Below are 23,843 nucleotides of genomic sequence, written 5' to 3'. Positions count from 1 at the left end.
CAATGTCTCTTTGACATGAGCCAACTGTTGTGCAGATAGTTGTGTCTGCTCAGTGTAAAAGTTCTACTTTTTATCAGACGTCAGTGTTGAAAAAAAGATGATCCCTCACACTGCTCCTTCTCAGCATCAGTCGCTCTGGACTTTGTCAAGAGTATTTTTACAACAGCGATCTTAAATAGATAATCCTCCACCCTTCTTGTGTGCACAGGTGTGGGACAATGATCCTCCCATGGGAGTGTCTCTCAATCATTGACTGTGACGTGTGTAATCAAATTATTTTCCACATATACATAAAAAGAAGAGAAAAAAACATATCTGAACTAGTGAGAAGTCATAAACTCACAATAAGTGAAGTTTGGTTTAACTAACTTAAGTCGACTGATGTCTTTTTAATTTAGATAATTTGGAACCTGAAAGCAGATTTTTTTTTTTTACCATCAGTCTACACTCAGTAATCTATAATGACAAGGGCAAAACTTTTGTGCATGATGTGTGTGTTTTGGCTCACAACCTCAGGGTTTTAATGCTAAACATTTTCTTGATATGATATGACATCTTCCTACATTTGAATAAGATTTAGTGCACTCAGCTGTACTGAAACAGGATTTGTTGTTGGAATCATTTCATCAGTGTCATATTTAAATTTCTCATGGTGCAGTGTCTTCAGTTTTATTACTGATTTTTGTTGCACCACTCTGTGACTGCATGTGAGCACTTGACGTGACATACTCTGTTGAAAAACAAAATATTTTTATCTTTGTGCTGTCTTGAGTGAGGAGTTTTTTGGCACCGGTGTGTGATTTTGATGATTAGTGAAAAGTCTTGGTCTTGGTGTGTCATATATTCGAAAACCTACGCTGTTTTTTTTTTCTAACAACAAAAACAAAAATAAAAGAATCCGGATTTTTAATAATATTCATCCAGCTTAGTTTCACTCCATATTTCCCCCCTAGTTGTCCTCACCCCTCCTGCAGTGGCTCTATGGTCCCCTGAAGAGGGCCTGCCCCAGTTTGAGAACCACTGAACTAAGGATCCCTTGAAAACACTGAGAAAGTCTGACCACAAAACTTAAACTCAGCTCCAGATAATTCATTAACCACCATCAGTCTTAGAGGTGACCTGCCATTCTTCTGAAGGTCAGCGAGCAGAAACTATACTCAGTTAATAAATTATTGAAAGGTGAGGGGAAGTTGAGGAGGGGAAGGTGAGGGGAGGTTGTAATTTGTTTTGGGTGTGTGTATTTTATGTTTCTTACTATGCAAACATTTCTAGGATTTCATCACACTCTTCTGTGCTTTTCCTAAACTGTTTCAAATCATTGTTGAAAAACGAATCAGTTTAATGATGTGACAGTGTCATGGTTCAGGTTTGGTTGGAAAGATGTGCTTAAACTTTAAGGAAAGATTGTGATTTCATCATGACACAAAAGGAAGCTGATTGTTTTAGAAAAATTGATTTACTACATTTACTTTATTGCAATAACTTACATGAATTTAAAGTGTGTGAAAATACACTCACTGAGCACTCTATTAGGAACACCCCACTAACACTGGGTAGTTCCTCCCTTTGCTCTCCTCAGTTCTTTGTGGCTTTGATTCCACAAGATGTTAGAAAAGTCTGTCACATGGTTTCCTGATTTCCAAAGGGACAAAAGCTCCCTCATTTATGGAGCCACACCACACAGCAGAAATATGAATGTTAACATGTCCACTCTTCTGTTTAGATAAAAAGGAATCAGATATTTTAATTTGTTTTCAGTGTAAACCTGTGTTTTAAGAATTTGTGACCCTTTGGTCAACATTCCTGAGATTCTGCTCCAAGTTGACATGATTGCCTGGAGACTGGGGAAGGTCACTGAAGTTCACTGAACTCACTGTCATGTTCATGAAACCAGTGTGAGACTTTAGCTTTGTGACATGCAGCATTATCCTGCTGGAAGTAGCCATTAGAAGATGGTGAACTGTGGCCATGAAGGGATGAACATGGTCAGCAACAATGCTCAGACACACTGTGACATTCAGTCTCCTGTTTAGATCAGATGGAATCAGGTATTTTCATTTATTTGCAATGCAAACCCATGTGTCAAGAATTTGTATCACTGGGCTGAATATCAGATCATTACATATACATAGGCTATATAGGAGTTGTAAAGTGGGGGACGAGACTGCGTGTATGTACTGCATGTGATCACAACAGCAGATATTGGGCATCATGCATATTTTCATATTCCTATGTGGAATTTTTTTCATTGTATGAATGCTCCAAATCAGATAAAACAGCCTATTTGGACAAACTTGTCCTCACTTGCTTGTTTCAGCTTAATGGTTCGAGGGCAAGTTTCATTCCCAAAAATGTCACACAGGAATAAAAAGAGGAACTTAACACAGCAGAGACTGAAGACCAGCTGTTGGAAGTTTCAGTGGTACAGTAGCAGTGGTACTGGACTGAAGACCAGCTGTTGGAAGTTTCGGTGGTACAGTGGCAGTGGTACTACAGGCAGAAAATGTGAAACTATTACTACTTTTATCAATACTGTGTCATCACAGAGCCACAGAGAGACAGAAATAAAGGACAAATGGGTCAACAGGAAGTAAGATGCCAAAAACAAGTTTTACTGAAGCTCTAATGACGTACAGTACATGAGTGTACTGACTGTGGCACCTGTTCCAGGTGATTTTACATTGTTAGATGTTATAATAGAGGGTGTTCTCCTGGATGGTGCCCTGCAGCAATCTGAGTGTGGTTATTTTCCTAGCAGTTGCTGAATTGTATAAGTTGTCGTGCCAAACCAGTAAAGTGCCAAACCATGAAACACATCACACTATGGCATCCATGGTGAACATGTTTTTGGATTTGTAATTATACCAATTTCAGCCAAAGGTATAATTTTTTTACCTAAACAAGTGTTCTCCCCAGAAAACAATGAAGCATGGGGAAACCTGTGGAAACATGGAGTACATGCAAAGTGACCAACTTTCATAGGAGTAACTATGGCAGCCTCTTTGAATGTGGTGTCAGGCTCGGGGGTACATTCTGAGGGAAGTTAAGTCATTTTATCTGTCGATATGTGTTTCCCCTTATCTTAACCTGAACCTAACCTTACCTCTAACCCTGACCAGTTATTTACGCCTACTCCTTAGCCTTGGAATCTAATGTTTGCCACTCCCACACCCACTCTGTTCAACTCACTCTCTGCTGTAGTCTGATTGCACACCAAGCACCTGCTGTTGCTGAGTTTTTCAGGTGTGGAATAAGACCACCTGTAGTGGTGACTGTATCATGAATGGAGCCGTTTTAGCAGAGGATGGGTTCAGGCAAGCAAGGCATGAAATACCTCCTGTGCTGAGAGAGCCCTGAGGCCTCATTTACAGGAACAGGATCCAAACCAAATCTGCATGCACACAAAAGACAGAAAAATCCCCCAAAATATACCAAGCAAAACAAAAAAAATCTAATTGATAAAACTTTATAAATAAATGGTCCCTGTTTGGTTATAACTCTTTCCCTTTTATGACTTTAAGACAGATACAAATGCTGCACATGGCGTGACATAGCTCTGATGATTTATTGTCAGATCATCTTTCAGTGTAACAGTTATTATCAGATGATAGTAAAAACACTGAGCTGAGAGGAGGAATGCAATTATTAAAGCGATTAAATGGAGATATGTAGGAGCACGCAGGTTTGCTGTACATGAGAGAGACATAACATTATAGTATTTTGATGGTTTCAGTCTGATGAAATTTTAAAGCATGCAACCTATTTCTCAAAGTCTTTTATAAAAGGATACGTGTTTCAGTTGACAGTGACAAAATTTATCAAACGCCACCTGGTTTAAGACGAGACAGCTCGTCTGACTGTGTGTTCATGTTCATGAATTGTTGTTGTCGTATCATGTCTGGTGAATATAATGTGCTATATAACCTGAGAACTATCTTTGAATACAGCTGATACTATTGCTATACTATAATAAATGCTGTGTGGATAAGAAGCTGCTCTGTTAACAAAAATATCAAAATATTTAGCTTTTGTCTTCTTTTATGAATTACAGATATTCCTTTATTTCTTCTTTAACCCTACTTGATGTGCGATAGCTGAAGAAACTGAAGCAGGACTGTGCAGCTGAAACGACTCCCTCTCCTCTCTGGTCAAAAGCTGCTGTAACTATAATGAAATGTCTGAGTGTGTTTGTTGATGTTCACAGGGAAACCTGAGTGAACTGGGGAAGCTGCTGATGCAGGGATCCTTCAATGTGTGGACTGACCACAAGAAAGGCCACAGCAAGGTAAAACCCCACACTCCCTCAGATAGCATTGCTGTCCTTACATCATGAGAGATGCTGAAGATAAACTTTAGGATGCCATGCCTTCCTTCTTACCCTCAGCCAATCAGAGCAGCTTTAAAGAAACTGTGTTTTTCCAAGTTTTAGTTCCTCAGCTACAAATCACATATACAGATGCATGCTGCACATTTTTAGATGTTTGAGTGTTTTTCCTGCTGTTCCAATTTGACAACGATACAGTCGCACTTTTCAGACTGAAGATTAGAATTGAACTGTGGAATGATAGCTGGACAAGCATACAGACAGACAGAATGACTGACTGACCTGGTTCCAGGTGAAGGACCTGGCCAGGTTTAAGCCCATGCAGAGGCACCTCTTCCTGTACGACAAGATGCTGCTGTTTTGTAAGAAGCGGGAGGAGACTTCAGACGGACACGAGAAGACGCCATCCTACAGCTTCAAACACTCGCTCAAGGTCAGACTCAGATGATGACATATGTGGAAAAAAAGCCCACTGTAATCTGAAGGTCTGTAACAGCAACAGCTAAAGTAGAATTTGTCTTTCAGCTAAGTACTAAACTCCTATCTTCTCATTTTCAGAATGTCTGCAAGCCGAAATGTGTTTAAAAACCTGTCTAAAAACAACTTCTTGATATAAACTACATACTGTGAATCCAGCAATAATCAAACAGTAACATTTAAAATGGTTTCAAACAGTTAACACAATCAAGGACAGTATTAAATGCACAGTTACAGTTGAACCATGTGTTGGACTGGATGCTGGATATTCCTCTGTCACCACAGCTGCCTTTTGTAATTACTGGAGTACATCCTCCACCTTCATCAAATATTGTACTTAATGATTAATCGTATAGCTTGTTCAAGGGGTGTGACAGAGAGACCGTTGGTTGATTTTAACATAAACTGGCTTAATTAAGTAAACAGGAAAAATCTTAAAAAAAAACAAAAAACAGTCTTGGTCTGACACAGCTTATTAAAGGCCCTACAGGAATTACCAGATCTTCTCAAATTCAGATTGACCTGATTTTCAGCAATAAGCCTGATTAAAGTCCTTGAACATGGTCACTGGACTGGCTGATTATAATTCAACTCTCATAGCTAAGAAAAAAAGAAAAAAGTAAAAAAAAAGAAAAAAAAGAAAAAAGTGTTCATCAAATTAAGCCTTTAATCAGTTTAGAATACCTAAGATTTAGCATCACCACTAGAAAAAAAAACATTTGGAGATTAATTTGACAGAGTTTCCCTCCAAGGACAGTGCAGAGAATGATGCCAATGGGTTTATGAGGAAAGTGAAAGTAAAATCTCACTGATAAAACTCTCTTCCTATGTCAAAGGGGGAAACATGGTCCCTTATGAACAAAAAGAGACAATGTTTTAAAAGGATATCTTAAATCCCGATTAGAACACAGGTGTGCTTTTAGAAGCCTTAGAAATACAATGTTCAGTCGAACCTATTAATACAACTTTACCTATATTATTTCTGAGTCCACATGGAATAGACTCTGTCTTTCTAAAAACCCAGAAAGATTTGAAGACAAGTTCAAATTCTTGGGATTCACAGCTTTATTTAACAAGAAAAAAAAAAAACAACGTTGTGAATTCTGTCAAATTTAACTTGGCCAACTTTATGTTCATAAGAAATCATTTGACAATGGAAGCTGCATTTTTATTAATGCAGCTTAATTAATGATTAATGATTCTCCCTCATATTTCATACTGTTTGACTAGTTTGTCTCAGATATTTAAAACCATCCTCAAGCCTAAAGAGAGAGTATGCAAGCAAGCCTCGAAGGTCCTTTTCAATTGTCACAATCAATATGACATGAACTTTTAAGTTGGGAGAATTTGGTAAAATATGTAGATGCAGTGATAGTGTTGAAGATAGAACGGCCTTGCTCCTTCCATTTTGACTGAATCTGTGAAGAAGATTACAAAGCAGCCACATCAGAGCTGCTGAGTGAGGTGACTGTGTCATATCAATGTGGAAAAGTTTCATCTTTTGGTAAAATCTAACACATTAACATCATGTTGATGTTAATTAATGTGTGTTATCCCTGAGAAATGGTTATCACTGGGCAGATGAGTCTGAGATCTCCTCTGTGTTGTCAGCCAGAGAGTTAAAGCTGTACTTATCAGTACTGGTATGTTGTCTAGTGATAAAATTGCTGTATTTATTGTGAAGTACATTATTAGAAGTGGTACATTCATAGAGAGCTGTCACTCGACTTTTGGTTTCATTTGCTCTTCCTCATTCCCAGCAGCAGGACACTACCTGCCCAGTTCCAAACAGCAGACAGACAGAGTCAGTGGCTAACTGGTGAAGAAAGTCAAATATTTAGCAGTTGAGAGACAGATATCTTTTCTCAGGAGAACTGAAAGGACGGTGGACAGAAACACAACTTGCTAGTGTCGTTCTGAGTCAACTGGATGGTATAAATAGGCAACTGTCATCTAACACCTTAGTCTCAAAAACTCAGGTGCTAAAGTTGTTGACAATGTTGTGTTTCAGCTTTTGTCACTTCCTGTGAGCAACAAAGGGAAAAAAGCCACCTCCGGAAAGTGAGTGTGGTTAAAACGATGGTTAAACCAACTTTGCACTGCCTGCCCAGCAAAAAAAAGAAAAAAAAAAAGAAAAGAAGAAACATTTAGATTCCCCAGAGCAGTACGAGCTGTTTCTTATGGCATGCAAACAAATCTTCTTTTTCATCAGCCGTGCTGGCATTTCTCTGGTATTGATATTGGTCAGGTTCCTGTCCAAACAAGTCCACAGAAAGCAAGTTTCGGCATTTCCTTCTCACTCAGCAGACCAGCTCAGGACAAAATGCCTGTATGTCTATCAGCAGGATTTCGTTCATATGGGCTGTAATTCACACTGCATGGCCCCAAATGATGCAGTAATGAAACTGCTGAGTGTCTGGTGAAGCTCCTTTCGCATTCTTACCTCCCGTTCGAGTTGGCTGATTCTGTTTTGCCCTAAACTACATCCTGTGATAAATGATACAGTTTTTCTTTGACAATCAGTCATATTTGTCAATGAGAGGAGGCAGAGCAACTCAATAAAATGCAGCGTCTTGTGTTTGAGTGTGGAGCTGGTTATGACAATGAGCAGGACTCATAAATAAGATCGGAAAAGACTTTACAGTGTTTGGTGAAAGCTTATTTTACACATTTAACCCCTTCATGCATAGTGGTGACTACAGTGGACAGCTATTCAAAAGCTGTTCTCTTGTATATGCATGGGCTTTATTATTATAGTTTCATATCAGCCAACACGGTGGCTGCTTGTGTACCAAAGCAAAAAATACCAACAGATGCCATGATGCTTCATGCACATGAAAAACAAATATGTTTGCGTGCAGAGGCTTCTGCCCTGGATGCTTTGCTAATTTCCATACAAGAAATTCCATTCAGCAGTGGACTGATACATATGTAGTGGTGTTGTGGTCATTTCCTGTATATGTGAGAATGAGTCAAGATAAACTTCAGTGAGGTTGCTCATGGCGATGAAGGAACATGTGACCCAGTGTGGTTCATTCAAGTGTTTTGGACATACAGGTAATAGCTGTTGGCAAGATCAATTACTTTGTGTGTGATATATTCTTTTTCACCTGTTCCTAACTAAAGATCAACATGTTACCACACATTATCTGACAAACAGCACATCCAGGGTGTAGGGAGTATGTCTGCACATTCCTGATTGGTTCCTGGGGTTTGGAAAATAATTGATCATGTTTAATCTTCTTCTGAAGTGTGTTTTTGGTCAAGTCAGTGAGTGTCCAGTAACACATGGATTGTGTTCATTTCTTATACTTTCAGTAGCTGATGATGATCTCAAACACAGCCTCAGTTGCTGCTGCATCTCACAACACCTCTGTCTTTACTGTCTGTCCAGATGAGCGCTGTGGGAATCACAGAGAACGTCAAAGGAGACAACAAGAAGTTCGAAGTGTGGTATAACGGCAGAGAGGAGGTCTACATCATCCAGGTATGTCAGACAAACCTTTCCTCTGTGCTTCATCTTCAACTCCACCCACTTTCCTTTTTACTTTTCCCTCTTGGATTATTAGTGGTCTAAACACAGCAGGTGCTTTGACTATTTTGGAAGTGTGAGGATTATCATTATCATTATCATTATTACTACTAAAAGTGTCTCATAAACCATGCGACCTGCAGCCACCAAGATTGACAGATATGTTCAAAACGTTACTTGTTACTTCGGCAGCAAAAGTCAAAAATCAGCTGGGCTTTGGAAGGAGCCCGACCTCTAGAAACCACTGGATAAAACTACAATCTATGACCAGTGACAACAACACCTGCTTATACACTGATACATCAACGACTACAATCTGACATATGTAGTAATATGTCAGTAGCAGGATACACTTAGTTTTGATGCTTTAAGTATGTTTTGCTGATAAAGTCTTATGCTGTGTCCCTGTGTAATTAAATCTGTAATGTCATTTGTAATCTGCTCCTCTCAGTGGTAATATATTTATTTTACATATGCAAATAAAACAGAAAAAAAATGTTTTTATCACGCCTGGTGATACATGACGGTAAATTAGCATCATTATTTAAGAGTAAGCGTATTATTTTCATTGCTATGATATTAGTATGAAGATCCACTTCATATTTCATATTGTTGCAGACGAGTGCTCTTTTCCACACTTCTCCTCTCGGGGACAGTGTTGCACCACACAGCTTCCACACTGAGCACTTTCTCACTGAGAAAAACTGCATAAGTGTTAGGATGCTTTTGTTGTACATGTTGCTTCATTTGTGTGTGTGTGTGTGTGTCTGTGTGTGTGTCTGCGTGTCTGCGTGTCTGTGTGTGTATTCTTCCCCAGGCTCCTTCCATGGATGTGAAAAATATGTGGGTGTCAGAGATTCGTAAAGTTCTTACAGGCCAGCTAGAGGCATGCAGAGGTATGCACAAACACAAACACACACAGAGACACAAACAAACGCATAAACAAACACATGCATCCATGCGCACACACACACACACACACTAAGTGTTTGAGAATATATGCTTCCTTGTGGATTTTTCACCCCTTTTATTGAATTTACTTCACTTCCAATTTGTAGCTGAAGGACAGACTTTATTTTCTGGTAGAACCAGTATACACAGTATAATTTGTACTTACAGTACATACACAGTGTACATAGTATGTACTGTAACTCAAACATCAGTATACAGGTTTAAGAAAGTCTTTAAAGTCTTTCCCTCTGTGCCTTGAAGCAGTCTCTCTGTTAGAGTTCTGGTCTCACAAATCACTGTTCCACACGCAGGAAGTGATGCACTTACATTTCTGTTTTGATTGTAACTTTAATGTACAGTGAACTTAGAGAATCACTGACAGGAGGAAGATTTCCAACTCTGCAATATTGCTACATGAGTGTATACAACATGTACAGGAGCCACCCCCATCTCTTAGAAAATACATTTATATAGAATTAATTTATTTAAACAGTCACGATGTGTAAGAAATGCAGTCACTGCCTGGTTTCTGTCCACATAGACTTTCTGTATTAAACCAAGAGCACAATCTTGCCCTAAGCTTAACCAAATGCTGTGAATGACTAAATAACCATGAAAACATTTAATAATGCTGTGGCTGATATGAGTGGACACTGTGCTGCAAGACTGGATATTTTGGTGATGAAGGAATGAAACACGCTGTCTGTCAGGTGTGTTAATTTTTCCTCCCAATGATGAAAAGAATTATTACACCCTATGTGAAGATAATGCATAAACACACACGTGTACAAATGCTGGAACATGTGTGCACTTACAAACAGACAGCAGCACACACCTTTCTGCATGTCCCTCTGTGTCCTCTGGCTTCTGTAACCCTCTCTCCCTCTGTGTGTCTCTACCTCTCTGAGCCAGAGACCAACAAGCATCAGTCGTTCACAGTTCCACTCTGTGGTCCTGACTGACAGGAAAACCACCCTCTGTGCGCCACACACTCTGCCTGACAACCCATCCCTCTGTGTGTGTGTGTGTGTGTGTGTGTGTGTGTGTGTGTGTGTGTGTGTGTGTGTGTGTGTGTGTGTGAGAGAGAGAGAGAGAGAGAGAGAGAGAGAGAGAGAGAGAGAGAGAGAGAGAGAGAGAGAGAGAGAGCAGACTGACTAATAACACAGCAGCCATGTCATGAAGCCTCAAAAGCTGAGGCTGTAGGAAGCTCTGATGGTCCAGTGCAGTGAGTGTGTGTGTGTGTGTGTGTACTTAGACTGTGTGTGTGCGCGTGAGAGTGTGATTTACAACTGTGATTCCATGTGAGGAGGGCAGAGGAAAGACAGAGAGAGAGAGAGAATGAAATTGGACTGGGAAAAGGAGAGGGAGGAGATTGGACCTGATGGGCAGAGAGGAGAGGAGAGGAGAGGAGATTTTCAGGGTGGAGATGGAGGCTGAGAGGCAGCACACAGGGAATGAAGGGAGGCTTGAAGTGATGAACATGAAAGGATGGAGGGGTGAGTGTGAAGAGAGAGGAGGGTGGAGGAAAGGACGACAAAGAGGAACAGCGGTCATTTCAGCTCTGTGTGCTCCATCTCAGCTTCTAATATAATTCTGTGCAATTCTGTGATTTACCACTTAATTGTATGGAACTCCAAAGCAAACTAGCATCTATGCTAAACGGTGAAACCCAGAGATTCAGTTGTGACAGCCTGTCTCATATAAATAGGACCATTTAGTTCCATTGTGTTGGGGTAGAGGCAGAGATCTCAGATGCAGACATCTTAAAATCAGAACAAATTAAACCCCCAACACAACACTCAGTGTGTTTTTATGGAAGTTTGGTGAACTGACCCTTGGAGCACTGTGATCACACCGAAGATTGTGTATTCTGTTGTTCAGAATTAGAACATTATTATTTATATATTTATTTACTCTTGCATCACTATGAATAACACACAATAATGGATACTACTTGTCAAAAAGTACAGCTGAGCTGAAAAAGATGGTGACGCAGGTGAGAGGACCAACACACGTGTAGAAGCCTCCATCATGTGCCTTTTTTTCCATATTAGAAAACAGAAGAATTTCTAAATGCATGCTGGGAAGTATATGCAAATAAGGGAACAGTGTTTCTAAATCATCATCGACATTTTGTCCACTGAGCTCATGACTGTTAGTTCTAAACGTGATAATTAAACAATTTCAACTTGAAACTTCCTGTATTTGTAATGAATCAAGATTCAAAGTTATTACACACTGAAATAAGAGGCACAGTTCAATTTTTACTTTAAATGAAGGATATAAGTTTTTTTTGTGTGTGTTTTTTTTGGGGGGTGGGATTCAGACGTGATGATACAGGTGAGCCACCCAACACAGACGAAACTGTGAGCACTATTTGTTTCAAGAAAATGTGTAGTGAAAGCAGCTGCACACGGCTCAGTGTGAGCAGCCTTTATAAATAAAACATCACTGGGTCCATGATGAAAACATACATCCTTTTTGCTGAATACAGTATGTGGAGCATGTTGAATGGTTCCACGCTGACTCTGCATTTCTGCAACAGGTTGATTGGTTTCTTGAAACATTGAGGTGTCAAGCCAGATCATTCACTGAGCTCTGTTTTTCAATTATGTGAGCTGTGCATTTGGGCAAGTCTGTGCCTCGCTGTCTGCTGTTATGTCACTAGATTCTCCTCCAGAGATTTCTCGTCACACAGCAGAATCCTGTGGCAACATATGCATCGGTCTCTGAATCTGTATCCCCAGCGACTTCAGTGCTGTGATGTCTCTGTCTCTGTCACAAAGTGATTTCTGTCAGGCCAATAAAAAGCAGCTCACACAGCTGATTCAGCAGTTTGGGAGATTTTAAACATGGAAGTAACTCGAAAAGTAAAATTCACTTTTCTCTGTTGTGTTCACAGAAGCCAGCCAGCACAACATCTATGGAGCACCCATGAGGTGAGCAGCCAGCTATGAAGTGACACACACAACAGCTAAAATAAGAGCTAAAGCATTAAACACAGACCATAATACAGATTGTGCACAAGATCTGAAGCCTTACACTGTGTTGTGAGAAAAGTCATAATATTAGAACATCAGGTGGAGGAGTTGGGGATAGTGTGAAATGAAGTTTCTGACTTCATGAGCTTACACCGGTCTGTCTATTCGACTCCAACAGGAATGTGCGGAAACTGGCCCTGAGACAGTCGGATTCATCAAGTCCAGAGTCAGGCTTCAGGAGGACCAACCCCAGCCCCAACATGAGACAGAAGAGAGGTGAGAACTCACTGGTTGACTTAGAACAGACAACAAAAATAAATTAATTTTTATTCTTTATCATTTTTATTTTTTTGTCCTGCAAAAGCAAAAATCTCTTCTCTTATAACCTTCTGGGGTAAATGAAATAAACTGTAAATGGGAAATGAAATGTGAAGCTTAGGCTGAGGATTGTTGAGTTTACTGTGATAACATAGTGTAACAAGTTAGAAAAGGCCAGGTGAGATGAGACAGCACACACACACACACACACACACACACACACACACACAGAAAGAAGAATTGGGACAGAGTCTGGGAGGTGAACTGGGAGGTGGAGTGTTTTCCTTTTTTTGACTAATGGCCGGAGGTAACAGTCAGACAATACATCTTATATCACTTATTAAGAGTGAAGAAAAAAAAGGTTGCATGGAAATGGGGTAATTAATATACAAGTAACAGAAGAAGCCAATACATGTTCCCCATAGTAGAACATAAGAGCTCATTTAAGTGCCCACATAAAAAAAGGTGATATGGGTCCTTGTTACATTTGGAAATAGCCCATTAGCTACTGCTACCAGAGGATTAAAACACCTTTGAGCTTTGCAAATACATTTTCATTATTTCACACAGGCATCAGAGACAGCAAACTATTTTAGGGCTAATGTAGTTAGCATAATGAGAGGAAAGCCAAAGGATACTTTAGCCCCAAAATTTACACAGTTGCCAGTTTTATTAGCAGAGTTTGACCCAGGCCCCCAAACCCCCCTGCACCCAACTGTCCCCCATAAAATCAAGTTAGAAATCACTTATGTTTGTGTGACTTTCATCATTAGAGAGTTGTTCTCAGTTAATGTTGTGGTTAATGCTGGTCACAGCAACAAATTTCACAGCAAAATCTACTGATTCCAGTGCAATCACAGTGACATTATATATATATAGTATATGGGCAAATTAAATCTACGTGAATTTTGTGCATCAAGTTTAACTTTGGTGAACCCTGACCTGCAAATTAGCCCCATTGACCAACAGCAAACTGTCATAACAGTGCTGAACTTAGAGAGTCCAGATCAGTGGAAGCTATAGCAACTTTTTAATGAATATGTTGTCCAAGACTAAGTCAAAGAACCAGGAAGCAGTCCTCCACAGTCCTCTCCAGGGATTCACCTTGTCTCCTAGCATTTTATTTTCTCTCATCATTCCTTAAGGGATTTTTCTCCAGACACAGGGTGTCATAAACTGCACAGACTGTAAGGCCAACTGAGACTAATTTGTGAAAGTAGGGCTTGACCAGTCATTACAGATATAGATATAGAAGTCCACAACCATAGAGACACCAGTTTTAGTTTTACTGAATAGCAACAGTGGAGAGATGACGTGCAGGAAATGAGGATGAAAGAGATGGGAAACAAGTCAGGTCAAGGTCAGACATGAACCGGGTTCAAAACTCACAGTCACATGTTTTTTATCTGTGGTTTAGTCACTAATCAGTCACCTTTTGCTCTCTGTGTTCACTTCTACTGTTTTATTACAACCCAGTTCATGATGAAGTTGTTCCCATTTACATGTTTTTGTTGTCAGATAATGAAACAAAGTATGAAAGAGTGATTTAATCATGTCCCACAAATACTACCTCCAAGCCAGCAGGTTATGACTTAATACACTCTGCAGCTCTGTTTTTGGGCGGGAGAAACTTTCATTCATACATTTCTCAAAATGGATGCGGATCTGCCCCTTAACCTAAACTTAACCATCAAAATTAAAGGTATACACACACACACACACACATCCCTCTGTCAATCACCACAGCTAGTATAAAAAGTAAAGGTTAGGGACGTTTGAATGTGGCACACTGAATCAGTGTGTGGCCGCTATTACAGAACCAACTGTCCAAACTCTTACCTGTCTCCTGGCATCCATTCACACCTCCCACTCTTTTCTCTTCCTCCTCTGTCTCTTTCAGTTGTGCTTTGTTTACCTCTCCTTCTGTCACCCTTCTTCTCACTTTTATTCTTCCCATTCTCTCTCTCTGCTTCACCCACTGCTCTGTGTTTCTATTTCTCCTCTTTGTCATTCTCTCCTTAAATAAATCTCCTAATTTCCAATTTATAGCGCAACATGGAAGGGGGGTGGGATGGGGGCTCTTACTTTAGGTTTGGGAACTCCAGCTTTGGGAGATGTAAGCAGGAAGTATAATGTTGCCATGGATTCAATGGATTCACTATAATACTGTGAAACAAAAGAAAACTTTAAAAAAAATTCTCAGGAGTTTTAAGGAGAGTCTTTTTAATATGATTTATATGTTTTTATTCATGATGGACATCTCGTAGCTGGAGATGATGACATCCTTTAAAAATATAAGTCAAACTGAATCTAAACATATGTGTATCATGCCTTTGAGTTCAGATTTGACTCTGTTATGGCTCTGAGAGGAGGTGTGAGCTCCCTGAGCTGTGTGTGTGTGTCACAGACACTGCTGCTGCAGCTATTGGCTGTATTAGTAGACAGACCAAATCAGGACAAATTACAGTTACTAATTTTTCTGTTGTTTTTAGAGCACAACCAAGAACCTGCCCCTCTCAGCTCATGCAGTATCCTACTTTTTCACTTTAATTCACATTTTATTACAACCTTCAATACTTCTATTAAGCAGATGAGAAAAACTCCCAGAAAACATTAGTAACATTAACACAATCTGTGTGTGTGTGTTAGTGAGTTAATGGTGATGGCGTGTTGTCGTGTGTCGTCCTTCTCAAACAGAAATCACACAAATGTGATGCGTAGCCATGCAGTTGTTCTGGCTTGGTTCATTACCAAGCCAGAACCATGCCATTGCCATGCAAATGGGACAAATAACTGACATTAAACTTCCAATAGCCTGTTTGTACCTGGTCTTACCTGGATTTTACCTGGTCCTGCCTTCAATCCATCCAAACCCTCAGTAATAAACAGTCTATGGTCTCTACTGCTCTGTAGTGAACTTGTCATGTAGGCTTTCATCATGATGAAAAGAATGAGGAGTTGTGGCTTGGACATGCAGTATGCTTAACTTTTACACATATGGCTTGTGTTTACTCACTCCCCTCTTTGTAAGGGAAATGACACTGAACACATGGACACGCATGCATAGACAAACATATTTGTCTATGCATGACTGTGTGAGAGCGAGTGTTTGCGCCTTTGGCTAAGGACAAGGCAGATAAAACTTGCTTGAACACTGTGCCCTTCAGCCCAGACACACAGACACATACAGTGGCTTCAGAAAGTATTCGGACACCTTCACTTATTTACACACTTTAAGCTCTCAGACTCCAGCATTTTCTTAGCTGTTTGCTTCAGGTCATTGTCTCGCTGAAAGGTGAACCGTTGCCCCAGTCTCAGGTCTTGGCTGCATTCACCCTTCCTGCAATTCTGACCAGTCTCCCTGTCCCCTGCAGCCTCTGAACACCCCCCGTAGCATGATGCTGCCGCCACCATGCTTTACTGTAGGGAAGCTATTATCTAAGGTGTTGAGCAGTGGTCGGTGTTTACCAGACATAGTGTTTGGAGTTCTCCCCAGAGGCTTCAATTTTTGTCTCATCAGATCTGAGAATTGTTTTCCTCCTGCTCTCAGAGACCTTTAAATGTCGTTTGATAGACTCCAATCAGGCTGTCATAGGCCTTTTACTCAAAGTGGTTTCCATCTATCCACTCTACCATAAAGGTCTGACTGATGGAGTACAGCTGAGAAGGTCATCTTTTCAGTAGTTTCTCCCATGTCTGCGGAGGACTTCTGAAGCTCTGTTAGAGTGACACTTGGTCACGTCCCTCTCCAAGGTCCTTCTTTCCCTGTTAGTCTACGAGAGTTCAGGTGGTTCCAGACTTCTTCCACATCTCAATCACTGAGGCCTGGAAATACTCAAAGCTTGAGAGATGGTTTTATACCCTTGCCCTGATCTATACTTCACCACAATTTTATCATGGGGACAGAGAGTTCCTTGCACTTCATGGTTTGGTTTCTGTCCTGACATGAGATGTGATATGTAGGACCTTATATACACAAGCGTGTGCCCTTCTAAACTATGTCCAAACCCAAAGCACAGGGTCTGAATACTTTAGTAAATGAGAAATATCTAACTGTGTCATTGTTGTTTATTGATTGTAGACTTATGGGGAAAAAAACCCAATTTCATCAATTCAGAATGAAATTTACAACACAATAAAGTGCACGTGTCTCTCTGAAGCCACTGTAGATGTAGAGATGGAGCAGGAACAGATGAGTTTCTCTCTTATACACCGATCAGAAAACTGGAAGGCTGAGAAAGTGTTTTTTTTTTTTTGTTTTTTTTGCAGTGGCTTCATATTAAATAACTTTTTCAAGGATGAACAGAGGGAACAGGTTTAAGTGGATGAGTGATTTGAGTTATTATGTCTCTTCTGAGCTGCTGACTTTTTCTGGAGACAGGCTGCTACTTCTGCTTCTTTTCATATATATTCCTTTTTATATAATATGTTTTTTTTTGTTTTTCCACCAAAGCCCTGGCTCATTCTTTCTCATATTCTTTAACAGTTGGCCATTATTGAGCAGCTCCACTCACGCCAGAAAATCTAGTAAATGCACTTTTAATAGAGATTAGATAGAGAATAAAGTTTTTTTTCTGATTTTTTTTCTTTTTTTTTTCTTATGTTTCCCTTTTCTTTAGGACTTGATATGGAACCAAAATGTGTTCTTACCACTGAGCATCCAAACAAGCTTGTTTACTTTTTCTTTGATCAGATATTTCTTGATCTAAATGAGAAATCTTGCAAATTTAAGACTGTGTTTTATTAGGGGTGGACAATGTTAACGGCTCACAGAAACTTTCTTTATTCCTATTTCAAATCAAACACATGGCAGTTCGTTAGTAACAGATTTCCCTAAAGCAGGGTTGGCTGATCTGAAGTGCTCCTTCAGAGGTTAGTGTTGTGCATGAACAAGGTAACATAACGTTGCTGGTTTGGTGAGTGGCTACTAAAAGCACTGTTTGGCTACAAAGTGGATAAGACTCAGGCTACTTAAAATCTGACCTGAAACAAAGTGGTGATGTGTGTCTCTAACTCTGATGATGGCATTTAACGGTAAATATCTGAAACAACACAAAATAAGTTCATCACCTCACCCAATAAAGCATGCAGAGTGCGTTCTCACAGTTTCAGTAACACCAGTAATTAGACCCATCCACTGGAACAAGCTCTGAGGCACTCGGAGAAACATTCCAGCAACAGACTGCAACTTTACTAAATTCTGTTTCCTGTGTTAAAAACACATTACACATGCTAGACGTGGTGCCAGTACACAGCCAGGAAATAGCGGATTACTGACATGAAGCTCACTGACTGGAAACAGTTCACAGTGTGAGTTTTACAATATTAAATCTGACAAAATGGTGAACTACACACCAACAACATACAAAACTGGGGTATTTATTTATTTTGTTGTTGATACCAAAACTCAGTTATCATATTTCTATCAATAAAGCATTTTAACATTTTCAAACAACCCTCAAGGCCTGCTCTTATTCACCTTTGCCTGCTTTACTAACTACAGCTCCCTCTTGCTTTCCCACTCAGTTGATGTTTCCTCCAGCCAATCAGGCCACTCGGTCGCTAACGCTAGGAAACGCTTCACGTTGCAGGGACTTTCCAACAGGAGGTCTCTTCCAGCAGGTAACAGTATGACGTTTGGCACACGGCGTGCTCGCTTATGCCACCTTCATGACTCGGCATCTTTTGTCAGCGCCATCGTCCCCATTGTCTGTTCTTTGTTCTCTTTATCTGTTACTGCTGTCACGATAATCTTCATCATGATGACAGTCATCATCACCCTGGACAGCAGCAGCGTCTATTCTGCCTCAGTCCTTTTTTAGTTCACTCTCCACTTTTCTGTCTCACAACTGCTCTTGTCCTTTCCTCTTATTTTTTTTCTTCTCAAAATGTTATATAAATTTCTGTGTCAGTGTGTATCTCGTTGTCGGGTGGATCTCTCCACGCTTCCCAGCGCCTGCGGTGTTTCAGAATAATAAAGGCCACGTCATCTTCCTCTGCTCCGCTCTCTCTGCTTTTATCTGCTCATGTCAGCATCATCTGCATCTGCCCACACAACAACAAGGAAACTGTGATTTAGGAAAGAGAGGGACAGTGTACTGTGGAAGAGACAGAATTTTAAGACAGGGAGACAGCATGTGATAGACAGACAGGCAGTGGCTAAATTCTGTGGGGCAGCGCTGCGCTAAATGCCACCCTGTAATATTTGAGCCCTCTTGACATTTGGAAGCGTATTAACATTTTTGGAGGAGGATGAACCTTCCAGGATGTGCTTTCCCATGTCAGCAGCAGCAGCGGTCAGTCTTCAGGCCACACATGCGCCTAATGAGGCTGATTAGTGAGGTGGGGAGTCAGGTACAGGAGCCAGTCGAGCAGAGACATCCGAAAAACCCACAGCAATCAGAGGAAGTGAAAGTCAAATGTTGAAGTGTGTTTTAGCTGCTACTACTCCTAAGAAATTGGAAGTTGACTCATCATAAATTCTGTGTGATTTTACAGCTCACAGCCGTTGAGTTATGCAACTGTAATTTTCTACAAAATGCACTGCATTGTGGGATTGTTAGCAGAAAGTGGGGTTTTGAGGGCATTATACAGTGGATAAATGTGCACACTCTGAATTCAGACACTCATATAAGATAGCAGGCAGTGAATGTGATGCACTGCATGGTCCACAGGAAGTGATTTCAGACACAGACCAGGCCTTTGTTGGAATCTTGCTTATGTTACAGGCCTTTATCACTGACTTCCTGTTTCATCAGTATATTTTAGTGAGAATCCTCCCTGTGTCCGACCTGCTCCTGTTTTATTTAGCTGTTTTCCGTGTGAGGTGATTTCCACACCATGAATTATGTCAGTATAACCACAGCTTTGAGTTACGTCATTCCAACCAAAGCAAAAGCTCAGTTGCTTTGGAAATATAGTGTTTCTTTAGAAATACTATGTAGGATATGACACATACCATGTAAACTTAACATCTGCAGTTTAGTTCTGACTCCCTCCCTGACTCCCCTGCTTTTGTCTTGGTTTTTCTATGAATCATCTGCAGAATGGTTTAGCGGCTGTTTAGCGGTGTGACATGACTGTTGTACTAATGGAACTGATGTAAATGTACATGAGGCTGAATTTATCATGTGAGCCATTAGAGTACAGGTAATGTCCCTGACCCTCCCCTGGTTCTTACATGGCTTTTATTAGGGACATGTGAGCAAAGTAATGCTGATGGTTTTGGAAAGATAGTCTAGTCATGGCATCCTAGCAGCTTATGACACCAGACTCCTGTGCAGGAAGCAGTGGGTTTATGGGAAATGTGGTCTGCAAGGCTGATTTCAAGGCCCCTCTCCTTTTATACTGGCCTAAATGACTAGAGAAATAATTCACGACACTACCATCTACTGGTGGTGTTGTACTATAACAGTCAATAACCAGAGGATATAAACCTGAGTACTGCTCATGCCCAGTCTTTAATTTTACACTGCATACAACATGTACAATAGCCACATACACAGTCATACAACATATGCACACTCCTGAGGTCTACACTCAGTGATGAATGTGCAGTCTGCTGTATGAGATGGAAATCAATGCTGAATCGATGGCAGGTGGTCCCCCCCCCCACCCCCCGCTGAGTAGACTCACCGTTAACAGGAGTGCTCTCTGCAGCTTCCTGTGCTTCACTGTGTCGTATGTCCATTCACTAAGTCCAACATGTTAGATCACTGAGACTCGAGGTCCACTCTGCCTGCTGCGTCCTGAGACTTGCAAGCGCTCGGACACTCCCACCATACCTTGGCTGTTTTATTACACTTTATCACTGTGCTCCAACTCAGCAGTGAGAAAGAGTTGGAGTTCAACCTGCAGTTAACCTCAGTCATCCACACTGAAGGCACTGACATCAAGGCACATGGCTCGTTCGTTCTTTTGAAATAAGTTTTTCCACTGATGTGTTGCATCAGGTATAATGAGACGTTCATACTGAAAAGACATTTATTCGGTTTGCAATGGCAAACAGCTGTTTATGTGAAGCCCCGTAATTTGTCAGTCTAATGTGACTCATTCTTTGACATTCCTGAACGGCACACAGGAAGTAAAATCTGAACAACTGCTGCCAGTTATTGTTGTTTGTGGTAGAATGTCATTTTTCTTGAGCTGTCTTCATGCAGTCATCTGCTTGATTCGGTCTGGTTCCAATCTTTTAACCCTTTTTCTTAAATTCAAAGTAAAACACATACTGTGATCTACGAGACTAAAAGTACAACATCACAGTTTGCTTTGTTGAAAAGTGTGAAGTTCAAACACAGGCACATGTGTTGATCCTGTACTGAGGCCAAATGTGACGCTTGTCGTTTCAACTGGTTTTGCTTTGGATTTCACAATACAGCCTTCCTTTCAGAAAAGCACCTGTTGACCACCTGTTTTTTCAGTTTGTCAGTTTGTCAGTTTGGTCAGTTTGTGTCTTTGTGTGTTTTTCTTCACATTATTTCATCTGTCGCCCTCTTTCCATTTGCTTGAACTCACTTTTAACGGATTTCACTTGTAAGACTCTTTTAAAGAACATTTGATTTGACATTTGATAACTGCTCAGCAGATTTATTGTTGTTCTAAGTAACTGATGTGATGCTTACAGTGTTAGTGGTAGTATCATCTTTATAATTATAGTAAGAGGTTAAAAGCCATGTGTTTTGATGTGTCAACAAACTGGGTGTTGAATATTAAACCAATAACCTCTTCCCCTCTTTTATTCTATTCTCGCTGTCACCTTGTTTTTTTTTTTACCTCTATATTCTGTTACGCCCTCATCTCTCCATCCATCCTCCTCTGCTTCTTCATTTTTTCTTCCTCTCCCTCCCTTTATTCCACTTTGCTCTCTCTGTCTCTGTCTCTTCTTGCTTGTCTCTTTCCATGACTCCCCCTGCTTCCTGACCCCTCTCCGGCTGTAGAGCCTGCTGCTAAGGAGGCAGAGGTCCCCCGCCGCTTCTCTCTCACCTCCTCTCTTGCCTCCTCCTCTTCCTCCTCCTTCGCGACGCGACGTACAAAAGGTACCTGATTAGCTGTCCAAGGCGTTCCTGCCTCCACATTTTGCTCTTTCTGTATTTTTCTTGCTTTTGCAATCATTTTTCTCTTGTGTTCACATCCACGACTCTTACACAGTCAGTCACACAGCAAACTAATGAACGTACATATTCACAGAGCTGTGCAGCTCAGCAGGAGGAAGTGTAATTATTACACTGCATTGCTTTATAGGCTCATAAAGTGGCTCAGTGCTGAATGAAAAGGTGGGCAAATTAAGACCTTCAGAAAGATTATTATAAACAGAATTATCCTGTGCTGTTACTTTAAAATCCATCTGTAATTAAATTGCATATTTTCTTTCTGTTACATCAGACACGTCTCTGTAAATTACACGCTGCAAGTAAAAGTCTTTATTCAAAAGGGAGAAATTAAATATTTTACATGTTTTGGTTTCGTGACAACATCCCATGTCTGTGCATGTACCAGAATGGTGTTGTTCCAGTGGTTCTGCACACCAGCTGTACCTGAATTATTATGTTTAATTGTAAACTATTGTACATTCAATCTACAATATAAATCCAACAGTTCATCCAGCAGCCTGCAGTGGACTCAAGCTAAAGGCCAGTGTTTATTGTGCAGGGTAAAGGACACACTCTGCATCCTGCCATGTAAGAAAATAGGGTACAGGTATGCAGGTGTGTCCTTTTTTGTAAACGAATGAAATATGAGGAGATCCATACAAACACAGCAGTTTGATAGTTAAACCATTTGAAAACCAAAGTTGTGAAATACAGCCTCTGTGGAAAAATTGTGAGAGGTGACAGTGGCTGTTTCATGAGTCTCAGAACGGAAACGGGTTTAAAATTATCACACAAATACAAGAATTCGTAAACCTGGCAATACTACAAGCACTGAGCCAGACACAAGAAGAGCTGCAGACTTTCAGCCTCAACCCACATTCGCTTTCTTTCTGATGTCTCAAGTGTGTTGTCCTGTACCGTAGCTAACAAAACAACAATCCACAGGGGGGAGAAGAGCACTGCTAATGTCACTTTGCAGACTAAATATCTAATTAGCTGGTTGTAACTGGTGCTAACACTGGTGGTAAACAGCCAAATGTCAGCATCAGCCAGTTTAGATGGTAAATGATGTGGTCTTTCTTTTCACACTTGGACTGTAAACTAACAGCAAGTTTGTTTATATTATGGCCCCTGCTGTCTCAGCTGTCAATCAAAAGTACATTGACCCACCCACTTAGAGGATCGGAGGTTAAAGGAGCATTTCTGATATTTCTTTCGAAAACGCTTTCTCTATTTTTTTCCCTTTCTTTATAGAGGACATCCTCATACAGTTTCCATTCGTACAGTATACTGTATGCAGTACACCTCAGTGGGCTGGATGCTTAGAATTGATACATAATAAGTTTGAGGTAGAAAAACAATGTGATACAACCAAACATACGATGAGAAAACAGTGTTTTGGAGGGTTTGCCCTTCACTTCATCCCAGGTTATCATTTTTTTAAAAGTTAGCAATTTCATTAATTCTCAAGTCAGTCATGACCATAACACAGAGTCAAATTGAATGTGAGGAGAGAGCATTGTGTGTATGTGTGCACATATATAGAATGGGGGGCAAAAAAAAAAAAAAAAAAAAAGCCATTTTCTTATTACCTTCTCCCCATTTACTGCTCACTTGAAATTTATGAGATGCATAGAGAAAGTCATGCCTTTGCTGAAAATCAAAACAATGTTACAGGAGAGAAGAAAACTGCAAATGAGTAGACATACATATTCTTTTTTTAAAAAGCGTCAGGAAATAAGAATTTTGATAAGCTGACATTTGGAACGGTAGGGTGACATTCAAAGTGGCAGTACAAGTGCAATTTACCGTAGGAATACAGATGAGAAGTTCATTTTCAACAAGGCAGAGGCATGGCAGGAATTAAAAACACTGGAGGAGAGATACCGAAGGTTTCCTCTCAACTGTTTCCACTTCACACTGTTTTCTGCTTCAGCTGTAGGCCTCTGATTTTAATTGGTCATCCACCTTATGGACTAATATCAGGAAGAAATGTAATGCTACACTGGTGAAACACACACCTTGTGCCACTTACACATAAAAGTGATGACAGGTAGGACCAAGGAATATATACATAGCACCTCCTGTGCAATTTAACATGCAATCAAATCAGAAACATTTTTAATTTTAGATTTTTTTTTGTGCGAGGAATCAGAATAGAGCTGCTTAGA

The 23,843-nt window shown here is 40.4% G+C and overlaps 1 protein-coding gene across 3 annotated transcripts in view; it reads left to right on the top strand.

Moving 5' to 3' along the window:
- mcf2l2 (MCF.2 cell line derived transforming sequence-like 2) overlaps positions 1 to 23,843 on the top strand; it is a 100,017-nt gene that overhangs the window by 56,707 nt on the left and 19,467 nt on the right. For all 3 annotated transcript variants that reach the window (XM_041040195.1, XM_041040194.1, XM_041040196.1), the window contains exons 22-27: positions 4,205 to 4,285; positions 4,617 to 4,757; positions 8,196 to 8,288; positions 9,151 to 9,229; positions 12,187 to 12,223; positions 12,444 to 12,541. In XM_041040195.1, coding sequence (XP_040896129.1) covers positions 4,205 to 4,285; positions 4,617 to 4,757; positions 8,196 to 8,288; positions 9,151 to 9,229; positions 12,187 to 12,223; positions 12,444 to 12,541 — 529 coding nt within the window. The remainder of the gene's footprint in view (positions 1 to 4,204; positions 4,286 to 4,616; positions 4,758 to 8,195; positions 8,289 to 9,150; positions 9,230 to 12,186; positions 12,224 to 12,443; positions 12,542 to 23,843) is intronic.

The sequence above is a fragment of the Toxotes jaculatrix genome, chromosome 6 (genome assembly GCF_017976425.1).
Source record: "Toxotes jaculatrix isolate fToxJac2 chromosome 6, fToxJac2.pri, whole genome shotgun sequence".
Classification (NCBI taxonomy): domain Eukaryota; kingdom Metazoa; phylum Chordata; class Actinopteri; family Toxotidae; genus Toxotes; species Toxotes jaculatrix.
The sequence above is the reverse complement of the archived record's forward strand: the minus strand, read 5'-3'. Positions and strand labels throughout refer to the sequence as shown.